The sequence below is a fragment of the Stigmatopora argus genome, chromosome 21, assembly GCF_051989625.1.
Source record: "Stigmatopora argus isolate UIUO_Sarg chromosome 21, RoL_Sarg_1.0, whole genome shotgun sequence".
NCBI lineage: Eukaryota > Metazoa > Chordata > Actinopteri > Syngnathiformes > Syngnathidae > Stigmatopora > Stigmatopora argus.
Genome location: NC_135407.1, coordinates 8,463,687 through 8,487,728, shown reverse-complemented (window position 1 = coordinate 8,487,728; position 24,042 = coordinate 8,463,687). Strand labels below are relative to the sequence as shown.

At 37.7% G+C, this 24,042-nt stretch overlaps 1 protein-coding gene across 3 annotated transcripts in view; it reads left to right on the top strand.

Moving 5' to 3' along the window:
- Positions 1–24,042, top strand: part of rbms3 (RNA binding motif, single stranded interacting protein) — a 248,683-nt gene that overhangs the window by 148,286 nt on the left and 76,355 nt on the right. For all 3 annotated transcript variants that reach the window (XM_077590895.1, XM_077590894.1, XM_077590893.1), the window contains exons 5-6: positions 11,544–11,701; positions 16,470–16,549. In XM_077590895.1, the coding sequence (XP_077447021.1) occupies positions 11,544–11,701; positions 16,470–16,549 (238 nt within the window). The remainder of the gene's footprint in view (positions 1–11,543; positions 11,702–16,469; positions 16,550–24,042) is intronic.

Here is a 24,042-nt window from a genome sequence, read left to right as displayed (position 1 = left end):
AAGTTTGTAACTTCATCCCGTCACAGTGGTTTAGCACCACCATGTTTAGAAGTACATAGTAAACACACTCTTTTGAGTTGTTATTAGCAATTCTATCTAGAGAAATTACACTATGGTTAGCACAAATAATGGTACATGTAAAAAGCAGCATTTGTTTGAGACCTACTTATTATCTTGCTTCACATTTGCTCCCTTATAACTCTTACCCTTCATATGAATCATGCGAGCATTGGAAAACGTGGAAGAAACCAGACTGTACTAATGAAAATCACAAAGAGGGTTGATGAATATCAGGATACCCTGTGGAGCTTTTCACATCCTACTCTTCTGATTATATGCTAATATGAAGTCCAAAAAAGCCCTTTGACAACATTTGGTCAAAAAACACTGCTTATCAAACTATCAAATCTGTCATATAATAATAATTACCTCCGTTTTTTAACATAAGGGTTATATACTGGCCAGATACAATATTGTCATCATATTGAGGGTGTTGTAGCTGGTTGTTGAAAATGATTGTGGAAATGTGTAATACTGTATGATTGTATTTGTTTTTAGTTTGAGTTATTCAATTGAAGACTAATACTTCACCTCAACATTTGGTAATTTAAAATCATTGCCTCATTTCATACACTGAACTTGACTGATATAACATCATTTTGATTTGTTCAGAGTTGCTTCCTCTGCACAATGCCTCCATTATTGCATTTTATTACTTTCACAGTTGCGGATTCTCCATTGAGAATCAATTCTTTAATATGTATTTCAATATTTCCACAGCATTCGCCTTTCGCTGTATTGTTTTTCTACCATGATATGACAGAACCGAGGCCAAATATTCCTGCTTGAGTTAGACATGAAATGCTCATATTTTAGTGTAGTACTTTCACACAGCAAGCGTACTGTTCCCTGGTGAGCATTGGCACATTAAGGAATAACAAATGAATCTGTGGCCTTGGGTAGTTAGGTGTAGTTTGTTTGTGGAGCACATTGCACATTTCGTTCGCACTAAGTTCATAAAGCGGAAATTGTAAAGCCATTTGGAGAGCAAGTGTAGAGGGGAAAAAAAGCGATTGACACTGTTACATTTTTCAGAGGGTTTATAGATTTTGCTTTGTTTGGCTCGGACCACTGAATTGGCTAAATGGCAGACACTGTTTAGTACAGTTGAATGCAGATTAAAGGGTGCATGTTATTGTTGTTTTACAATTCACTCATGCTCATTTAAGTACACACATGTGACTTTTAACCATGATTTGAACTTTGATGGTTTAACTCGAATGGTTGGCTAAATAAATTCCTCCCACAGGTAACGTACTGGCAAGACAGACAGGGTCAAGTAATATGATAAAGTCACGTAACATTCACGGCTATGGCTCGTTTGGCCTGTGAACCATGGACTGAGTATGCCTGCTGATTTAATGATGTGGCAAGTTGAGTGGAGGGCATGGTGAATGACTTTTCAAAATCACACGTATACAGACCTTCTCTGAAAAGAGCAAATTAAAATGCTGGTAGTGCATATTTTCTTCTGACATTCCAATTCCTAGCTCAATGTGGAACCTTAGACATCAGTTACTTGATGAATATTATACCATCAAATGACTGACCACAAAGTGGACAACCTGTAATGATTGTTAGCCAATTATTGAGACTCATACATGGATATACGAGGAGCAGTCATATACCGTATTTTCACGACTATAAGGCGCACATAAAAGTCTTAAACCTTCTCCAAAATAGACAGGGCGCCTTATAATCCAGAGCGCTTTATATATGGACCAATACTAAAATTGTTATCACGATAAAATAAAATGAATCAGTCAATAGGGTACACCGACTCTACTATTTTCCCGTACACAAAGTACTGTGCAGTGACTGCTGGGATATGTAGTAGTTATTTTGTCAATACACCCAATGGATTGTGGCCTGTATACATCGACATCAATACAGTTTGACGAAGCATGGAAAGCACCGTTGGAAAAGTTGCACTAGCTACCAGCTAGCTACTATTTGCGAATTGATTGTGGCCTGTATACATCGACATCAACACAGCATGACGAAGCATGGAAAGCACCATTGGAAAAGTTACGCTAGCTACCAGCTAGCTACTATTTGCGAATGTATTGTGGCCGCCTGGACGAACGTATAAAAATCAGCGTTTTCGATGACTAATTTGGACAATTGTTCAATTCGGACACAGAAAATGAGGACTTTGATGGATTTGTGGGTGATGATGACGTGAGTAAGTTGTAAAATGGCTAAATAAAGTACAACCGAACTCAGTTTTGCTTCCGTTGCCTTTTTAAAAACGTGTTTTTAGCGTGTGGGTGTAGCATGCAAGAACTATATATCCCAGCAGTCACTGCACACCGGAAAACCGGAAAAAGAGTCTGGGGCCGCTTCCGGTAGCCAGCGCTATTGCGGTTAGATATTCATATATAATATATAATATATATGCGTCTAAAAAAACGGTGCGTCCTTTGTGTGTTAAAAATACAGAAATAGCACTCGTTTCTGACACTGCGGCTAAAAATACGATGCGCCATATAGTCGGGAAAATACGGTAGTTTGTTTTTGTGTACTCTTTGACAAGGTTCTATCATTTAATTTGTGTCTAAAATTTGATAATGTAGGGAGGGACTTTAACTCTATTCCAACCTACAATAGTTTTCACATAGGTTAAAAGTAGGAATCAAATTGCTCATCACCATTTCTTTTTAATGCCGCCCTTCCTCCTCCTCCTCCTCTTCCTCAGAACTATCAGCAGCAGTCTGTGCCGTGGCATGATTTCAGTCGGGAAAAATTCAATCTCAGAAATTATATCATGAATGATTTATAAGACAGAAAAATGCATTTACCCCAGCAACAATACAATGAGCAGTTGATGCAAACAGCGTAATGGAAAAATACAAAGGTTATGGAGATGAAAATATATTATGAAAGTGGGAAGACATTTGTGAATGTGTTCTTCACTCTGGCAAGCCCATGAGCATAACCCCAGCTTTTATGGAAACTCCCATGAAGGAAATGTACATTTCTCCGTATATGCCCCATATGACGCTTTACGTGTATGTAAAAGTATGCAAGCATAGACTTTTGAAAGCTTAAAAAAGGCATGAGTTTGCAAGAGAACAAAGGTAAGGCCAGCATCCCCATGTTAATGATGCATTTTTTATTCGAGCACCACATGAAACTTTAATCTTTGGAATATTAGCTCACCAAGGGAGATACAAAATCAAATCAGGGGGTCGTGATTAATCGGCTGAAGCGCATATCAACCCATTTAAATTCATATTAACCCTGCATCAAAATGTATGAGCCATGACATTGATGGCCCCCTAATTTATTGGTCTTGTGTCTGTTTTACTAAGTAATGATGGGATTTATTTCCACACATCCACTACACTGAACAGAGACAATTACCTTAACACTGTTGTAAATGTCAGGATTTCTATTGTTTAAAAAATAGACTTGTAAAGTATCTATAAATAAGACAACAAATACAATTAGCCCCTAACCTCATGTAGCAAGGTTTAGTGTAACATTAAATCCTAAGCAATTGTCTCTATAAAAGTTACTCAGTTATGGAGATTCAGCCTTCCATAACTGAGTAAATTGTTTTTCTTTAACAATCGCACATTAATTTTATCCATTAAATAATTGTACCCCAACATGTATATAAATATTAATTCCTGTGTATGGTATTCATTGTCTTAAACACTAATTTCCTGACTCTTTCAGGTTTATAAATTATAGAGGATGGTAATAAAAATATAGATGTTAAGAGAAATAATCTAAATTACCATTCAGCATCATTGCTCGTGTGTTAATTACCTGTTAAACCTATGTTTTGTTGAATTTTTTAGATACAATACCTTGATCAACACCACTCTGTACATGGCAGTGTTGTCCTACAGCACTCAGAACAACCACAATATTAAACAACATAATCCCATTCCTCTTAGTTGATAAAATGAGTTGATTCATTTATACATCCATTCATTTTCGGTACCGTTTATCCTCACAAGGGTCTTATTCACTTGGTTACTGATAAAATGAGTTGCGTTTGCACATTAAGGTGGTACCTCAAGATACGAGCTTAATTCATTCCGGGACTGAGCTCGTATGTCAATTTACTCGTAATACAAATGAACGTTTCCCATAGAAATGAACTAAAAACCAATTAATTTGTTCCAACCCTCTGAAAAAAACACCAAAAACAGAATATTGGATTGGAAAAACATTTTTACTTGTTCTAATTCGCCATTTATTAACAAAGTAACAAATAACTAGTGGGTTAATAGTACTAAAATGTGTTTAATAGTACTAAAATTAGACGGATTTCGCGGAGGGGAGAGAGAGGGGGGGCAGAGAGAGAAAGTTTTTGCACGGCAACACGTTCGTAACATAACATAAACAAATTTAAATGAACTTGGATTACGATGCAGACACACACAAAAATAAGTTGAATCTAACCTTACAGTAAACTTAATTCTAATTTTGTTTTAAATTTTGATACCTTTCTTCTCCCGAGTTGGCTCTATTTGCCCCGCCTCCACCCTACCTTTTACATGCAACCTATCGAGGGTTGTTTGCTTTTGTATCTGCTTCAAAATATTCCGAAAATGATGCACACAAATATCCTCACAATAGGATAACGCACGGCCACTTGCCAACTTGCCCGGGAAGTAGTACTCCTCTCATATTAGCGATGGGGGAAAAAAACACTGAAAAAATGCAATGCTCCGCCCAGTGCTCGTAGAGACATTACACGAGGGAGTTGCGACCCAAAAGACACTGCCTATGATGTTCTTATGAGCAGCCTCTCGCGTCCGCTGTCTGCTCGTATATCAAAATTTGTCTCGTATCTCAACATAAATATTTGCCCGACATTTTACTCGTATCTCAAATTGCTCGTATGTCGAGGCACTCGTATGTCGAGGTACCACTGTATTTTCATACTCTGATATTTTATATGCTACGGCAACATTACCGAGCCATAATAATAGGGAAAAAACCCAACCTCTAGCATAAGCGAGTTAGAAAAAGCCACCGGCTCTCTAATGCATCAACTGTAATTGTCCCTTTTGTTACATCTATCATCACAGTATAATGCAGACTTGCAAGAAAATATGTTTCCTTTTAGCCATGATATGTCACTGGGTGAGTGATTATGCACATGTGTACAATAGCATAACATTCACAGTGTGTCTTTATTTGAGTGATCTTATATACAGTGCAGTATCATTATGCAACTGAATTCAGTGTGAATGTTAATACCAAAACAGCCTCAGTGCCTCTGAATTGCATAGAAACATTTCTAGTAGTTGTCATTAGCATATATTGCCCTCACGGGGAGTATGCTGTTGTGGAATGAAGTACTGTATAATATTTATCGCCATGAAGCAACATCTGGTCATTTGTATGTTCTTTTAAAAACATTATTTATTTAATTATTGTGTCCTACCTATGTGCAACACTAAAAAAAATAGGCAAGCCTCAGATGTTTTCGTCATTCTAAGATTTTGAAAAATGGTTTTGCCCTGTGACAAAGTGTGAGTGACTAGTAAAGAAGCTACTTAATGGACATTTACTAAGACACCATCTGTCCTCAGAGCTTTTCATAAAGAGATGAATGAATGACCTTGTTGCAGCGACAAAGATTCATCATCTTTGAACTGTGTTGGAGCTTTCAATTAAGTGATTACAAATCATTTAGCTGAATATGACCTCTGGAAATTCATCAGTACTTTATTGCTCAGAGAGTGAGAAAAAGAGATCAGCTTTTGGTTTCTCTTTTTATGATGAAATGGTGTAAATACACTAGGTTCTACCATCAATACACATTAATATTTGTTTTATAGGGGTAACATCTTGGTCAAAAAGTTTTTATAACATACTGTATCTGTCTTAAACCTCTGAATATTTAAAATCTGAGGCCATTTTGCAATAGTGCAAACCTAGTGTTAAAGGTACCTTGCTTGGTATTAATATAAAAAATAATTCCAAACGCTGGTTAAAATAGCCTTGAGTTGATGTATATATTATTTTTCATAAATCCCTGCTTGTATCTATTGATTAATTTACTATGCAAGCCATGTCAAAATGACCGGTCTTTTGGGCTATTACTAAGATACCAAGTTTATTAAAAGTGGCAGCCTCCAGTGATTGAATATATCTTCATCACAGCAGAAGATTGTTAGCAGAAATGTTAATGTTTGCAGATGCCCCATTAGCTGCTAAAAAGCCACATTTTCTCACATACAATTTCGCTATAGTATGGTATGTGAAATTCCATCAAGTTGTTGTGTATACTTGATTAGAATATACAAACTTTACTGCATACTACAACATTACAGTACAGTATTTTCATCATATTTGACAAAGTAAGGTTTAATTTGTGTTCTTCTTCCTCAATACACGAGATTAGAGTGCTTGAGGGAGTTTGGGAAGGTGACTACGTAGGTTGAACATCTAGTGTACGAACATCCAGTAACGATGAAGCCCTGTAGAGCCAATTATGCATCGAGTTAATCTCCCGAGTAGGCTGTATTGATGGACGTTGAAGAACAGAGGGGAAAGGAGTAAGAAAGATGCCCACAGTGAAATGAATGAAGGTCATGGATTGATCAGGGAAAAGAAGAGTGATACTGTAAAAGAAAACTTTTGACAGCGAGGAAAGCTGAAAATGGAGAGGTCAGTGATACGAAGCTGGAACTGGGAAGTGAGAGACAAGCCCACTTCTAGCTTGAAGTCAGTATTTGATGCATTGCCCCCCAGTCAAGACATATTTCTAACTTTTATCAGTTAAACGGATACAGCCTCGACATCCCTGTTGGCAGAACGTTAAGACTTCTTACAGCTGAAGCCTATTCCCTCAAGCAAAGCAGAGGCAACAATGGCTTCCTTTAATGTGTTATGTCTGACTGTCATGTCAGTTTCTTTCTTACCCTGTCATTCTTTTCACACATCGTACGCCCCTATGTGTACACCAACTTTACTACGGTGATTTATCCCACAAGCTTTAAAATAACACAATTCCATTATACCTAATATTGAGTACTTTTCTCAGTTTTGTACATTTTTTGTTGGACAAAACTGGAGAAGTAAAGCCTCACTATATCATTTAAATTCGTTTTTTTTACAATTATTTAAAATAAAAACAATTTCTAAGGATATTTTTAAAATCAAGGTTGTTTTTCTTAATCCATGCCGATATCCAGATAATTACCATTACAAATTTGTCACCTGGAATAGAAATGACACAAATGTATCTCAATACACATTGAGCAGAATAGGAATATGCATAATTAGTACTGTACGATTAACTGTAGACTCACATGCACACACAGCTCAATTACTGTTTCATTCACGACTGCAGTGTGTACGCCAAGGCTGACATTAAAGGAAATTAAATCTCCTTGTGGAATGTGCCAGCCCATCTCACCTTCGGTTAAGACGCTCCCATTTCCACCACCGCCACCCATAATCTACTCATCTGGGTGTTAAGGGCTTTGTAGTGTGGAACGTCATCAAAGGGAGAATTTAGTGAGGCAGCCGTGCTTACATGAAGCTCCCTCATGATAATCCACCCACGAGCTGAGTGCCGCTATTAACACTCTCTTGTCGTAACCTTTTTTTTACCCCATATGGAGTCGACAGCGATTCATTTAAAAGCACATAAACTCTCATATAGCTCAGTCAGTAAATCTGTCACCGAACTAGTTAAATCGGCCCTATGTTGGATTGTCATGATTCTTTAAAAAAAAAACATATACAGCCCAACATTCTATAGAAAGGAATCTGCAGCTGCAACCATACACGCGAAGAGTGGCGGTTATAATGCGTTTTATGAGCAGATTTAATTCAGCCTCACTTGTAGAAGCTTTTTTCTTTTGCATGAATGTGCTAAATTTGCAGGAAAAAAAGTTAGCTGTAGTCCTCCCAACCTCTTCATTTAAATTGTCTGTTGCATCCGGGTAAGATGAGAACATTCAACATTCTTTTACTGTTCAAAGGTTCAAAACTGAAAAGTGAAAGTTGGATTTTACTATGTCACAGGTACCAAAGATTTCTACTGATAATCAAACTTTATTATAGTGAACGTAAAATTATTTGTTGTTGTTGTTTTTCCCATGCTCTTTTTTGGCTGGTCGTGTTCTAAGACTCAAGACTGTTCCTGTTCTCAGTTGGATTCTATTTGGATTGCATAACTTTATTCATCCCGTATTCGGGAAATTTCATTGTCACAGTAGCAAGAGGGCGAGAATGTAGATACAGGAAAGGAATTTTAGACCTACCTAAATAGATAGGTAATAAGCATGTTAATAAATTAATAAATACATGAATAATTATATAAATAAATAAATTAGCCTGTTGCTGGAATATATATGTATATATACATATACACATACATACATTACATACATATATATAAATATACATATACATACATATATATACATATACATACATATATATAAATATACATACATATATAAATATACATATACATACATATATAAATATATATATATATAAATATACATATACATACATATATATAAATATACATACATATATAAATATACATACATACACAGATGTATACATACGGCAGGTCTTAACACTCAGCCATTTGTTTTGTTAAAGAACCTGACAGCACATAATAATGATCCTGGTTATGTCTATTTGCCTATTCTTCAACTTTGTTTAATGTATGTTATAATGATTGAAATAACGAGATAAAACAAGTATTCTACCTTCAATCAACTAAGTAAACGACTGAAATCTTAAAAATAAAATTATCTGCTCAAGCAGTCTAACGCTGTAACTTTATGCAACACCAGCAATTCTAATTCTTTCTTTTTAATTGAGTATTTCTGAAAAGGGGTTTTGATTGTACATTTAATTTGACAAATTGATGTGAATATAATTTGGTAGTAACCAATGCCAAATTAAATAAACCGGCCCGTCTTTAAATCACAAAAAGAGTTTAGACCACTGGAATTTGGTTGAAGTTGTTTTATGTTGTTTCTGTTTTTGACTGTCAAATGTGTTTTATTGAATGTTTACATTTAAATGGGACTTTGCTTTCATTGTTAAAATGTATCATGGTTAAAGTATTTTTTTATGGTCTTGACATATTCTTGGTCTTGTTACATTCTTGTCGTGGGAAAGTGTTGGATTTTACAGTCTTGAGCACAACCCTTTATGTCTGCCATCTCTCAGTGATATTGTGTTATACTCATTGGTACGGACCCGTAGCAAGCGATGGACAAGGCAGACCATTTTAAATGTTTGTGTAGTTCGTGGGGTTAGTGAGGTGCAGCTACCAGACATGGCTCAGACGAGGTAGAGAAAACAGCAAAGCTACAAGAGGGTTAAGGCTGAGGCGAAGACCTGGGAAGAGCAAGAGGTTGGCATTTAGTACCAGTCACAAAAATACAACTCGATAAGGCACAAATAGTTCAATAATAGAGACGTTCTGGCGGCATGGCGGAGGCCCAGCTGGGTTAAGTAGGCCGGTGTTGTTGATTGGCCACTCCTGTTGATTCTCCATCTTTCTGGTACTAAGCCCGTACTTGGAAGGCAGATCACTCCTATCACAGACCCAGCTTGGGGTCTGACATATAGTTTCAATGATTTATTTTTGAAATTGACAATAATACTCCTGTTTTCAAACACCCCTTTGACTATTAAGCATCTGAAAAAGTTGTCATGAATTGTTTTCACAGTAAGTTCACTTTCACTTTCTATTTAGTTTGTAGTCAATCTGAGAGACTTGAACCATTGACACATTTGTCTTGCGGGCTTGGTAACTGATTGACTTGTCTGGCTGAACTGCAGGGCCCAGCTGTTCGACAGTTGGGCTTGCTGGGCCCTCTGTTACTTCAGGCTCAAGCCTCAACCAGCTGTGCAGTTTTACCTAGCTAGCAGCAACCTTAGGGCAATTCAATTAAAAAGACATTTACATTATTGACACAACAAATATTTCATAAATTCTAAACCTTATCTTATGTAATGATATCAAGTGGCAGGGAGGCAACGTGGGAGAGGGCTTAACATATCTGATAACTATTCTGAGATCGAGGCTTCAGTTCTGACCTTCCTGTGTGGAGTTTGCATATTCTTCCCGTGCCTGTGTGGGTTTTCTTCGATTACTCTGGTTTCCTCCCACATCTCATAACCATGCACCGTAGGCTGATTGAACACTCTAAATTGTCCTTAGGTACGAATGTGAGCATGATTGATTGTTTGTCTCATTGTGCCTTGCGATCGGCCGACAACCAATTCAGGGTATGCCACCTCTACTGGCCAGTGTTGCTTGGGATAGGCTTCAGCACCACAGCAGTCTTGGTGGAGATAAGTGGAACTGAAAATAAATTAATGAGTAAATAACTGTTTTTTTTTCATAGTTTCATTTTATGCACTAGTTTTTTTACTATCTCAAGATATATAAAGTTACCTACTAATACCATTGGGGATCATCGAGTATTGCGGCTCAGCATTGATTAACATGCACACCGTCTGCAAATCAGTGGTGCTGTTATAGTGATTGACATTTTAGAGCATCCAATGATTGTATTAACAATGCCTAATAAGCCATCCCATGACAGTACAATCAGACCAGCCAGGAAAGTGGTAATTAAAGAGTTCCAAGTCAGAGCACAGTACAGCAGAACGTGCACTGAGTTGTGATGTGGAAAAAAAGTAAAATGTCAATGGAAAGTAAGATCTCTAGTCACTGCAAGTAAGCAAAAATGTATTAGATTATGCTGACGATGCAGTTGAACATCAGCATTCTTTTGCCTGGCTTTTAAGTTAGAATGTGTCTTAGCTGATCTTCAAATCCAACACCACAAATGATCTAAGTGCTATAATCGTTGATTATTACTTAATTTTATCCAGTGCTTAGTAGCAAAAGTACACTTTAATTCCTTCATTAATTCTAGCTATGGAGGTTTTCAAATGTTTTGCTCTTACCAAATGTGTGAGTTCAACACGTGTGTGGTCGATTGGTTTGGTCGCCCCGACCGCGACAACGGGCGAACCAAAAGACCGGCGATAAAACAAGGTAAAACAACACTGTCTACGGATCAATAAAAGCCAACAATTGCCATGAGCAGTTTCATTGAGCCGACGTGTGAGTGTATAAGAGTTTGTATGTACATGCGTTGTCCCTTTTAAGAAGCTACGTCAGTCAGGGTCTTAACAAGTTCTCCAACAAAAAACAATAAAAGTCAGGGAAATTTGGAGCTTTTCTTTAGCCAAATAATTACTAGGGCATTAAGTATGACTAAATAGTAATTCGGAGTTTGTATTTAGGGAATTTGAGCAACGATTTAAATGGTAATTATCACTTACCTTCCGGGCGACCAAAAGACCGGCGACCAATCGACCGTGTACCATTCAACAAGCCTTTGGTTACCCATTTGAGAGTTTTGACACATAACAAATACGTATTTCATAGTTTTTAGTCAGGATTGTAACACAGGAGTTCTCGACTTATACCTTTTCATTTCCTTTCTTCCTTGCAGCAACAGGAACAAGATCCTACCAACCTCTACATCTCCAACCTACCCATCTCAATGGATGAGCAGGAACTGGAGAACATGTTGAAACCTTTGGGTCATGTCATCTCCACCAGGATACTGAGGGATGCTAATGGGGTCAGCAGAGGAGTTGGCTTTGCCAGGTACGCTTGAACGATGACTCATTTGATTAGATTAAAAATGACTCTGCATTCATTTTTGTTTTGTTTTTGACCGAGTAGAAACTCAATTGTTGTTCAGACACAAATTGCCCATGTTTGGGATTGGCAAATTCACGCAAAACATGCCAAATTGTCTTCTCATGCATTGTTGAAAAATTAATATTAATCAGGCCAGTACTTTTTAAAGATGTGGATATAGATCCCAAATGATAGAAGCACCAATTGTATAAACGCCATAGCCGCTTTGTTAGTTTGTTACGTCTCTACTAGAGTAGAGTCACCGACAAACAGGCAACAAAATGAGAATAGAAGCACAAGCAGTCCTCTGCACATTTCCAAACCAGATATAATAAGAAATAAATGTGTTTTATGCAGCAAATTGAGCAGTAGTAGAAAACTAATATAAATGTCTAAATTATTATAGTACATGCTACTTGAAATGATGACATGAGCATAAGTTGAAAAGAATCAAATCAGCTCCATATGTTGCCTCTGCACATGAATAATGTCACTGTAATACATACTATAAATACTACATTTCATATGCATATTCCTCTATTGTGATGCATCAAATTCCCACTGTATTTAGAAAAAATATGATATGAATAAGATATCTGTCAGTGTGTCTGTATTGTAAGTAGGTTGACTAACTATAAAACCTATTCATCATGGTAAGCCTAAATCCAAACACTGCTGAGAGGTTTTTGACAACGGCACAATGGAATAGTGGTTAGCATGTTCGCCTTATAGTTTTGAGATCAAGGATTCAATCCTGGGCTACACCCTTCCTGTGTGGAGTTTACATGCTCTCCCTGTGCCTGCGTGGGTTTTCTCCAAATACTCTATTTTCCTCCCACATCCCCAAAACATGTATGGTAGGCTTGGTGTCCGTAGGTCCGAGTGAGGGCATGAGTAGTTGTTTGTCTCATTGTGCCCTTCAATTGGCTTTAAACCAATTTCGGGTGTACTCCCCGGCTTCTACCCGTAATGGGATGGGATCGGCTCCAGGACCCCCATGACTCTTATGAGGAGGTTCAGGAGACAAATCAACCGCAGGAATATGGGCCTTAAATATTTGTTTTAAAATGACGATGTAGTCTATTAAAATAAAGAAATTTCATGAAATCCAAACTCAATTCAAAATAACCAACTGTTCTCATATACAGACCACCCCTCATTCTTTTAACATCTGTTGTGGATGGAACTGCATCAGTCTCAATACTGGGACATAGTTGTCCCTTTGATAATTCTTGAAATGACCTGGCTTGCAAGATATGCTGCCCACTTACATAGAGACAATTGTTTCGCCCAAAATACCTGTGCCAAATTGCAGAAATTTAGTGTCATTCCAGGACTCCATGATACCTGTGTCAACAGACAGCTGCAGCAGGTTGAACCACGAGGGGCATTAGAGAGTAAACTGAGCTAAGTGTTTGTGGGCTGATCCATTACTGTTATCAGAGCCCATTACTCCAGCCTGAGCACTAATCATTGCAGACAGCAGCACTTGATGCCATTAACCAGCAGCACACAGTGAAGCGGCTGCCTACCTCATGGCCAGCCTGGCTGGCTCAGCCAGTGACCGGCAAGCTCAACATCCTTAGCGACCGCCAGACCGTCTGGCTGAGCAGTTAGTTTCCCCATGAAACAAAACCACCTGTCGGCCTTATTGAATCCACTTCTATCCACCTGTTCTCTGTCTACCTGCCTGCTCTGCTGCTGGAAAACAAGAAGGGCCGACACAAGAGACGGCAGAAATGAAGGGCGAGAGGGGCCTTGAAGACCATGAATAAAATAAACAGCTTAGAAGTCACTACTGAGAAAATCACTGACAATTGCTGAGAAAAGTAGTGAATTCTAACAGATTTTCATGGGAAGAAAGCACATCACACCCAACGATCTGAGAAAGAGAAATTTTATCATTATAATTTTATAAAATTGAAAAAACTAACCACGTGAATCATCCCTTCATAAATATGTCTCTCGCCAGGACCGGGAGAATTCTGTGTGTGGCGTAAAGTCACCTCACTATACGCATTACTGACGCACATGTATGGCGTTGTCTTTATGTCACATTTCCTTTAGTATAATTTAAAATACTGCGCAGCTAAAACATGTATGAAGAACACAAATACATGTTATGAGCCCAAAAGAATGTTTCATGAGCACAAAAGCATGTTTTTTTTGCTATAAATTTACAATTATCTTTTATGTGAAACACTGCCCAAGTTTACACCAGTGTGGGTCAACACGGCGAGGAAATAAAGAGATGGGACTCCCACAAGCTTATTTACTATAGTCCCAAACACCATTGCATTCCTTTATCACTGTTGCACGAGCAAACGGTGATTTATCTTATTTTAAGGAGTAGGAGAGATTGTAATAGCCATGTAAAGACTTTTGCTAGTTTTGGTGAGAACCTGAATAGTTTTGTTGTTGTTGTTGTTGTTTGTGGAGTACAATCTATCATTTATCTTACCAATTGGAGGCATAGTGGGGTGATGAAGTATCCCAAAGCTCAAGAAATTTCATCCAAGTGCAACGTTTTTTCGGCCGTGGGTTTGTCTACCCATCCACCGAACAGTATGATATCCTTACGCCAGCACCGTTGCCATTGGGTGAGCTCAGAAAATGATGACCCTCAATTAAAGTTGGGAGTTTGAAAATTGGAGCATTTTAAACCAAATTTCTTGAGCCTCTGGGATTGTAGAAGATTTTAGTTGTTTGCGTACTAGTGAGAAGGCTCTCTATGTTATTTTTCTCTAAGAAGAAAAAAGCTCACAAAAAGACATAGGGATAAAGTATAAAGTAACTAGAAAATCAGTCTTAAAAAGTGCTATGAATAAACATGTATGAACCATGTACACTCTAAATGGCCTGAGTTAGTTAGGGGTACTTTCATTTGCATTAAATGGGAGGATGCTGGTTATCCTAAAGATAGAACACTCAGAACTGTGAAAGACGATACATTCTAGAAGTAGAGAAATAGCTGTAGAGGGATGGACAAAAGGTTGATTATGTAGAAACACCAGAACAGAAAAACAAAAGGATGAGCGTCAAGGCAAAAACAGGAGGGCAAGGAAAGATTGGTGTAACGGTAAAGGATGGAGGAAATAAGCAAGTTTGAAAGACAAGGAGGAATGAGAGAGCCGTCAAAAGGAAGAGGTTTAGACGGGCTGGGAGTAAGATGGATGGGACAAAGAGAGCGATAAAGAAGCTCAGTTAAAAAGAAAAAAGAAGGATGACGGTGGAGATATGAGAGAAAGAGGACAGACTAGTGGGCGGCTGACAGAATGATAAGAATATTCTCGGCGGTGAGAGCAAATAAAGCATGAGAATCTACAAAGCAATGAATTTTGCAAAAGTATATTAGCATGAATGTCTTACTCCTGCTTGTATTTGGAGTCTCATATACTGTTTGGCAGGCTGAAGCTTAAAAAAAAGATGATTCCCTGATTGAGCCCAAAAATTTGCAATGTTCTCACTTGGTGGATCAAAGAGTACTGGTTGTAATCTTTGCTAATCTCATATAATTTTAGATGAAATGCTGCGATGGGACAAATAAGTAAAGTAGCAGTTAGACATTATTGTTCTTGTGATTGATTAATTCAAGCACTCTTTGGACAAAGGTGATGATAGCCTTCTTGGAGTTTGGATGTTCTCCCATGCCTGTGTGGGTTTTCCAGGTGCTTTAGATTCCTCTTAAATCCCAACTGCCTAATAGGTTGTTTGAACAAATTGTCAATATTATGTGGTACTTTGCCACTTGCCCATAGTCATCGAGACTAGGCTCTAGCAACCTTGAGATGTCATGAGGATAAACCCACAGTGTCACACAATTGTGTGTGACCTTTGAATCATATCGTACGTATAAAGGAATCTGACAAACCTCTTCAGTAAGAATGCATGTGAAGTACAAAATACTAAGTAAAATATGTCACAACAGTTCGGCTAAACAAACATTGTTGATAATGACGACAGGGCCTATGTCCGATTATTAGAAAGTAACTTCTTATCAATACATGCAAAGATACCAAGTTTATAAAATCTTGGATTGGGCATTAAAAAATCTTCAAAGTTGCTTCAAAATTTCGATAGTGGAGACCTTGCCATACTTCTGAAAACACTGCACCACATGATGATGTGTTAAAGTGCGCATGGGTGTGATGTGACACATTCCAGTCACATTGCAATTATCATGTTTTTGCATGAAGGGGCTCCACATACAAAAAAATAAATTATTTAGCATCACACCCCACATTGTGAACAAAGCCTATGATATGGCCCATGATAATGTGTGGCAAACCTGGGATGAGCACTATGTAGAATTAATGAATTCATTACATTATTAAAAAAACAAAATAATATAAAACACAAGCGAGGTGTTGAGATGTAAGTGGCTTTTTTCTTCTAGTCTGCTTAAAGAATTAGAACATTACACATGATTATTTAATTAACCATGGCGGCTTAGTGGACAAGTGGTTAGCGCGTCAGCCGCACAGTTCTGGGGTCAAGGGTTTAATCTCAGATCGCTCCTCACTGTGTGGAGTTTGCGTGTTCTCCCTGGGCTTCATGGGTTTCCTCCCACATCCCAAAAACATGCGATTGGCCAGCCACCGATTCAGGGTGTCCCCCGCCTGGAGCCCGTAGTTACCTGGGATAGGCTCCAGCACCCCCTGTCACCCTTGAGAGGATAAGCAGTTTGGCAAATGAATGAATCCATTAACCATGTTTGTGTTTTTTGTTACAGGATGGAGTCTACAGAAAAATGTGAAATTGTGATCCAACATTTCAATGGAAAATACCTGAAGACCCCACCAGGAATTCCAAGTGAGTCTTAGGTTTTGTCTCTTATGTTAAAGACAACTCTTAGCTAAAAGCAGTGGTTTTTCTAATTTGTTTGGATTCATTGTTTAAAAACTACTGGTTAAGTCTATAGATTCTACATTCTTGCTTCAGACCTGTGTGGCTTAAAAGCTGAGGTTTCCATGTGTCATTGCTATCTCTCGCTCTCTCGCAATTTCTTGGTTCTTGCTACTTCTGGAGACTTGAACTACAGTGGCGAGAGAAAGAGAAGCCACTTAATATTCACCCTCATGCCTTTGTGGTCTTCTTTGCAATCTTCCTAAAAGCTTGCACTCACTTCTCTTTGCTCTCTTGCTCACCATTTCCATGTCCTCTTCTCAAGCTGAGCAAGGGGAGAAGAGACATGGGAAAAAGGTTGAAAGCTCAAACATAGCTAGAGCTTTGTTTTTGAGCGCAGCGAGTTGTCTTCTTTGTTCTAAGTCATCATTACTCCTCAGTATGCTGGAAACTTGAACAGACAGAGCAATAGAAAGGATGGACAGGTATTGGGGTAGAGTAAATGTAGAAAAGAAAGAATCTGAGGATAAGGCCTCAACGAATGGATAAAAAGTACCACTTAAGCATTTTAGTGTCAGGTACTGCTGCGCTCAAAGCCTTCTGTGTGTCCCAGCAAAATGTTTCAGCCAGACAAGGCCTCACCAAGGAGCTCTCCTTCACCCCGGGACATTTTCATTAACAATACACACACACCTCCAACCAGTATCACAGAAACACACTCATAAATTGCTTTCCACTTCCCAGTAATATCCTAAAGTCTGAATTTAGAATCTCCATGTATGCTCAGGCTCAGCCACTGCATAGCCAGCAGCTATTAAAGGCAAGGTGAGTAGTTACATTGAAGTTGAGCCATAATAGGAAACCTTTAAAGCTGTAATATCAGACTGACCTTCTTCGCCTTCAAGGGTCTATCTGTCAGCTGCGCAGACTTTATGATTGTTAATGGATCATTCAGACGTGGGCTAAGCAGGTAGATTGACTGCCTTGACAGAAGGAAACCATTATACAGGATTGAAATGAAAGACGTTGACATTGGTTTGTTTTGATTTGGTGCTGAAAAGTTCTCAAGGCAAGGCAAAGTAATCTCAGCACAGCATCTACACAATTCAAAATTCAACCAATGGTAATACAAGAGAAAAATATAGTAATCTCTCATTCGTGGTTAATGGGACCAACAACACCCCTCGTACACACGCACTCCCAAAACATTACGGTGCCACTTTTCTTTACCATTTCACTAAATTCATTGGTGCTTTTGCAAATGGATTGTTGTTCAACATCAATTCTCTCTACATCATTAATTAACCTATTTTTGTTCATACTGATCAGGAATCTATCCCACGCTACCCACACCGAACTCTGGTAAATGAAACACTGCACAATCAAATGGCTTTAAACGGTTAACATTAACTGTAAATACAAGAAACCCTGATACCTATGTTTCATTAATAAGGCACACACACATTAGGCCTGCATTTTATTTAAAAAAATATATTTTTGAATCCTGCACAAAATTTTTATTCCTGCAGTAGGGCTACCAAACAGTTTTTAGTAAGCAGAACAGTCGTTTCTGTCCTAAATATTAAGGAACATAACTTTTGAACAGCAAAGATACTAAAAACATTACTAGTTGTTTAGATCATAGTACCATCTCAGTAGCCTGTATTGTCTTGTGTTTTTAACGACCAAAACATTAAGAAATCCACGCTTCCTGGCAACCACTCTGTTTAATGGCTTATTGGCCACGGTGCCATTTACTGGCATTACAGTTGGGTGTCTTGAAAGTTATTTTCTCCAAATTGGACATTGATCATAATTAGTTTTTTGTTTCAACATGCTGCTTTATATCTATTCAATTATAAAAGTTGTTCTCTTGCAAAATATGACTTTTTACGGTTTTGAGATGACTAACAGAAGGATACGAAAATATTGCTCTGTCAATTTTTTGTTTGTTTGTTTCAACCCACAAGAGCTTTCACAAAAGGTCACAGACTTTGTAGTTATTTTGGTTGTTAAAGACACTAACTAAATTGCTTTGCCTCCATTATTCTTGGACAGATTAAATAAAACTATCTAGGTATATTCTAGTATTTTATTTACTCTGGGGACGAATACACATGTATCCTCTGAGCCTAATTATTTATTCATTTATTTTAATGGGCATTACAAGGGATTGAAAAGGAATGATATTCACATTGTGAGTAACATTGCACAGATGGCAGAATGTTAGCTCAAATACATTCCGTATTTTGTTTACTTTGAATGGCTTTAGTTCCTTTTTAGTTCCATCTACTTTTTTCTAGTCCAATTTTGAGCAAGGCATGCCAATAGTCTTAAATCCTACAAATCATTTTCAGTAAACACTATTTGAGTGACCCATTATGATCACGTGAACACAACAAGAGTTACTATCTACATGATGGTCGACGTACTTTCATGTAAAAGAAACTTGAAAACAACTGTACATGAGAACAAGACTTGATCCAGACCACAGTCCCCCATTTTAAGATGGGGGGCATAGAGATTCAGTTGTAGTATAACATCATTCAGCACACACCTTGGCCAACTGGGAGCCAAATTGTGTTTGTAGGCAACACGTCAATTTTGTCATGTATATACGTATATAGCTGTTACAGATACTGTCTACCGCTTTTAAGGCTTTATGTTGTCCATGCTTTATGGGAAGTGTCTTTCACCCCTCAGTAAATTGTGTGACTGACACATAAAATCCCAAGTTTAATTGCCTTACTCTTCAAGATTGAAAACGTAGGTGTGTTTATGGTATGGACAATGTGGCCGACAAGTCTGCCTGCTTCACAGCCCTCAGGGTTTGGATTTGGATGTGTTTTTCTCCATAATCTGTGTTGCTAGCCTCACATTCCTCATTATATTCCTTACTTTTCGGTGGAAGGCTCGACTCAGCATTTATATTTTCTCTTAGGGGAAAACAACTTGTAGCACATCTGTATTGAGATTCTGCATTTCTATTCACGCCATATTCAGAGGATATTTACGTAGTCCATGTCTCCTTGTGAATAGACATTCAAACTTATTTAATCAACTTGACTTCTCACGCAGTAACTGCTAATAAGATTGAAAAGGCCATGTTTATGTGCGTGAATCCAAATGTCAGTATGGTATGTATGTACTGCTCATAATATGCCTTTTCAGCATGTTCCAAATTAGAACACATGCTGTTTACTACACTTGGTTTTGGAGAAGGCTAGTGTGTATTATTGCGGCAATAGTATTTCCCTTGAGTCCCTTGCTGCACAGGGCAGCTTCTTCATCCATCCTTTTTTGACAGGTCCAATGCAACTCCTGGAAAGGTCCTACCTCACAAAGCACAGTGTGAGCATGTGTGCATGTGCATTTATAAGCTTCTGTGACAGCCATGACCACTGCTCTCTACTACCACACGAACTGCATGAGCATGAATACAGTCATGCTCCACTAACGCTGACCCCAATGGAATGTCAATGCAATATATAATGGGAATGCTTTGCCCACCATTTAGCATTTGAAATAGCAAATACACAAAGGAATATATATATATATATATATATATATATATATATATATATATATATATATATATATATATATATATATATATATATATATATATATATATATATATATATATATATATATATATATATATATATATATATATATATATATATGCAGCTGTGGTCAAAAGTTTACATACACTTGCGTTTACAGTTATTTCTACAACTCTGATTTTTCTCTGATAGAGTGATTGGAACAGATACTTCTTTGTCACAAAAACATTCATGAAGTTTGGTTCTTTTATGACTTTATTATGGGTTAACAGAAAAAATGATCAAATCTGCTGCGTCAAAAATATACATACAGCAACACGATTTAGCAATTTTGGTGACTTAGAAAGTTGTGTCAGTGAAATGAGCTTCATAGCATGACCTCTTAACTTCTTGTGAGTGATTGAGTGATTACAGCTGATGACTTATCCGAGGCCATTTAAATAGGGCTCATTGGATGCAAACGCCCACAAACGCTACAATGAGAAAGTCAAAGGAGCTCAGCGTGGATCTGAAAAAGGGAATCCTTGACTTGAACAAGTCAGGAAAGTCACTTGGAGCTGTTTCAAAGCAGCTGCAGGTCCCAAGAACAACAGTGCAAACAATTGTTTGTAAGTATAAAGTACATGCCACTGTTTTGTCACTGCCACGATCAGGAAGAACACATAAGCTATCACCTGCTGCTGAGAGAAATTTGATCAGGAGGGTGAAGATTCAACCAAGAATCACCAAAAAGCAGATCTGCCAAGAATTAGAAGCTGCTGGAACACAGGTGTCAGTGTCCACAGTCAAGCGTGTTTTGCATCTCCATGGACTGAGAGGCTGCCGTGCAAGAAGGAAGCCCTTGCTCCAAAAGCGGCACCTTAGTACTCTAGTATCCTTGAATCATCTTCATTTGCAGTTTTCCACTAAGTTTCAGAATCATTGAATCAATATCATATCACCACTATTTCTGTGGAATGTCTTTGGCACTCTCAGTGTCAATTATCATAGCAGCATCAGATATTAGTATTGATGTCATTATACAGCTCGATACAATAGTTTCAAATCTTGAATTCAATCAGTTTTTGCAAGGAAGAAACGTGTTTGCCCGGTTGGTAAGCACATTTGCAGCATGGTCCTTGTCTACAAAAGAATTATAGACTCTTTGAAAACGTTATCAGAACCCATACATATAATGCGTTACTAGCATCCCTTGTTTTACCTAAACTATGCTACCTTTTTATAGAAAGCTATTGGGTGGGTATTAGCTAATTTAGATTTCGATTTAGAATGTATACCGTGAAAGTGGGTCGGCCTGGCGGACGAGTGCTTAGTGCGTCCTCACAGTTCTGGGTCGAGGGGTTCGATCACATGGCAGTCCTCACTGTGTGGAGTTTGCATGTCCAACTTGGACTTTCCTTCCACATTCCAAAAACATACAGAGTAGGCTGGCACTCTAAATATCCACTAGGTAAGAGTGTGAGCATAAATGGTTGTCTGTCTCCTTGTGCCGTGCGATTGGCTTTGCCACCAATACGGTGTCCAACCAAAAAGTGTCATTTTTTTAGCATAGTTAATTTTGACGTATTCATCTTTGATTGAGTTATTGCTTTCAGATTTTCAAATACCAAACATACAGAGCAATAATAAGATGAAAAATATAGTATTTGCTAGTAGCCATCACTAATTGCATTAACCAATGGACACAAGATTCAAACCTGCTACAACAATGCTTACCACTGTTTGCTTTTTTATGCATTCAAGTTAGACAACGTTCACATATAGATAGATGCATGTAATCAGCTATCCAGGTCAGGTTTGTTCACTGATGCCCGGTTGATATGAGCTGTGCGTAGCTGTTCAACACAGCCGTCACGGGGGCCCACTCAAACCACTCTTCTCTGCCCACGTCTGATTTGGATTCAGAGAGAGGGACATGATCGATAGCCCTGATGGAGCACTACAGCTGTTTAGCAATTCTGTGCAATGCGGCAGCCGCTGTCGCCGTTGTTGGACCACGATCGTGCATATACTTGCGTGCCGATTCAATCTCTTGAGCATGTATGCTCCAAATGCTTTGTCGTAGTATTGTAAGCTCTGTGTTTAGAGATTGATAGGCATACAACGACAGAACAATTTCTGTTTAGAAAAATGAACCATTTGTTATTTTAAGGTGAGCACAAAGAGTTATTCCTGTTTTGCAGAGCATGTGGATTTACTCAACAGACAAAATAAATGAAATATGTGAATGTGACTACAGCAATAAAGCATGCTGGAGTAAGACCAACAGGGACGCATTTTGATTTACATTACAACCCTGAGCAATGGGAAAGTCAAAGGAAGTGCAGATGAAAAGTGATTTAATCCGCTGGCTCTACTGAGCCTGATTAAAGCCTGTCATCCCACAATGCATTAAACAGCTTAAAGACGACACCTTATGGTTAATGTAATTCAAACCGGAGATACATTAGCCATTGCCGTGTTTTGGCAGGTGAGTAATCTGTTGTACATTTTATAGTATTGTTGGAAGTTGGCAGAGAGGAAATTAATAAACATTTGATACACTGTATACACTGTGCTGTTGGCATTCATACAACAGCTAAACTTGGTGTATTTTAGGACAATACAAAAATGGCGGTGTGAGGCACTCAATGTTGACATTTCTGTGCATGTACATTGGTGTTTGTGTATCTTAATCCACACAATTTATGTCTATACTATATGTATAGTATATACAACAGAATCAAGGCACAGGTTGCAGGTACTACAGTCCATGTTTAATTTTGTAGTTCTGTCCACTTTTGCCTAATAAATGGCCAGTTCACAAGCCAGTTTTACATCCTATAGTGTGTAGTATTTCCAAAATACTAAAACACCCCCCATTAAAGATTTAGGTAATTTTTTCCCAGGATGAGTCTGGATGTCTCAGTAAATTTGTAAGTACTTTGCAAATGTAGTTTGTCTTCTATGAGTTTTGTTTTCCTTTCAGCAAGACTGCAGTAAGCTCAATAATATTCTCTTAAAGGTAAATGAACCATTTAATAATATGCAAACTCCTTACCAATGTATTATGGTGAAAAAAGATGATTAAAAATGTAATGGGATCATCTCCAACAATTATAAAATGACATGTATTGCATGCTCTTGGAAACTCCTAATATCTCCATTTAATTTACAATAATTGTTTAACATTTATTTCATTTTCAATGATTCTGACCATTTTTATTTACATGTTTATGCTCAATGTAAATACCAGATGAGGAATACCCAAGTATTTATTAAAACACATTCTAAAAAGGTGATTTTTTTACATTATGGGCAAAATGCAATTTTAATCTATCTGACCATGTGTTGGAAATAAGACAATTTAACCCCTTATTATGTCATAAATTAACTGTGACAGCCCACACTTTTAGGAAAATTGAGTTCATTTACTCTGACCAAATAACTGTCTTAGAAAATCATATTGCCCATAAACTTCAAAAAGCTACAGTATAATATAAGGTTTCCAAGAAATCCAACAACAGATAAAACATGAGTAACTTTCATGTTGATTTGGTTTATAAAGCTATAAAGCAATTTCTAAAGCTTTAAAGACTCCAATCAACCATGGGGAAAATAATTATCCAGAAAAATAGAATACATGGAACAGTTTTGAAACAATTACTCCAAGAGCACATCAACGATAGATACACAAAATCACAAAGTAACTCAGGATATCTTAGTTCTAATGTGATACTCTGGGTTTGTTTTTACTTTTCAGGACCTATTTTATTTGATTGATGAAGCTATTAATACTGCTCTTTACTAATATTGAAGGATAATCTTGGGCCAATGGTTTTTGACTCCAGGAGAATCCAAAACATACCAGAAAGTTTAGAGTCAAAATGAAGCTTTTGAAGTGGCGTAGTCAAA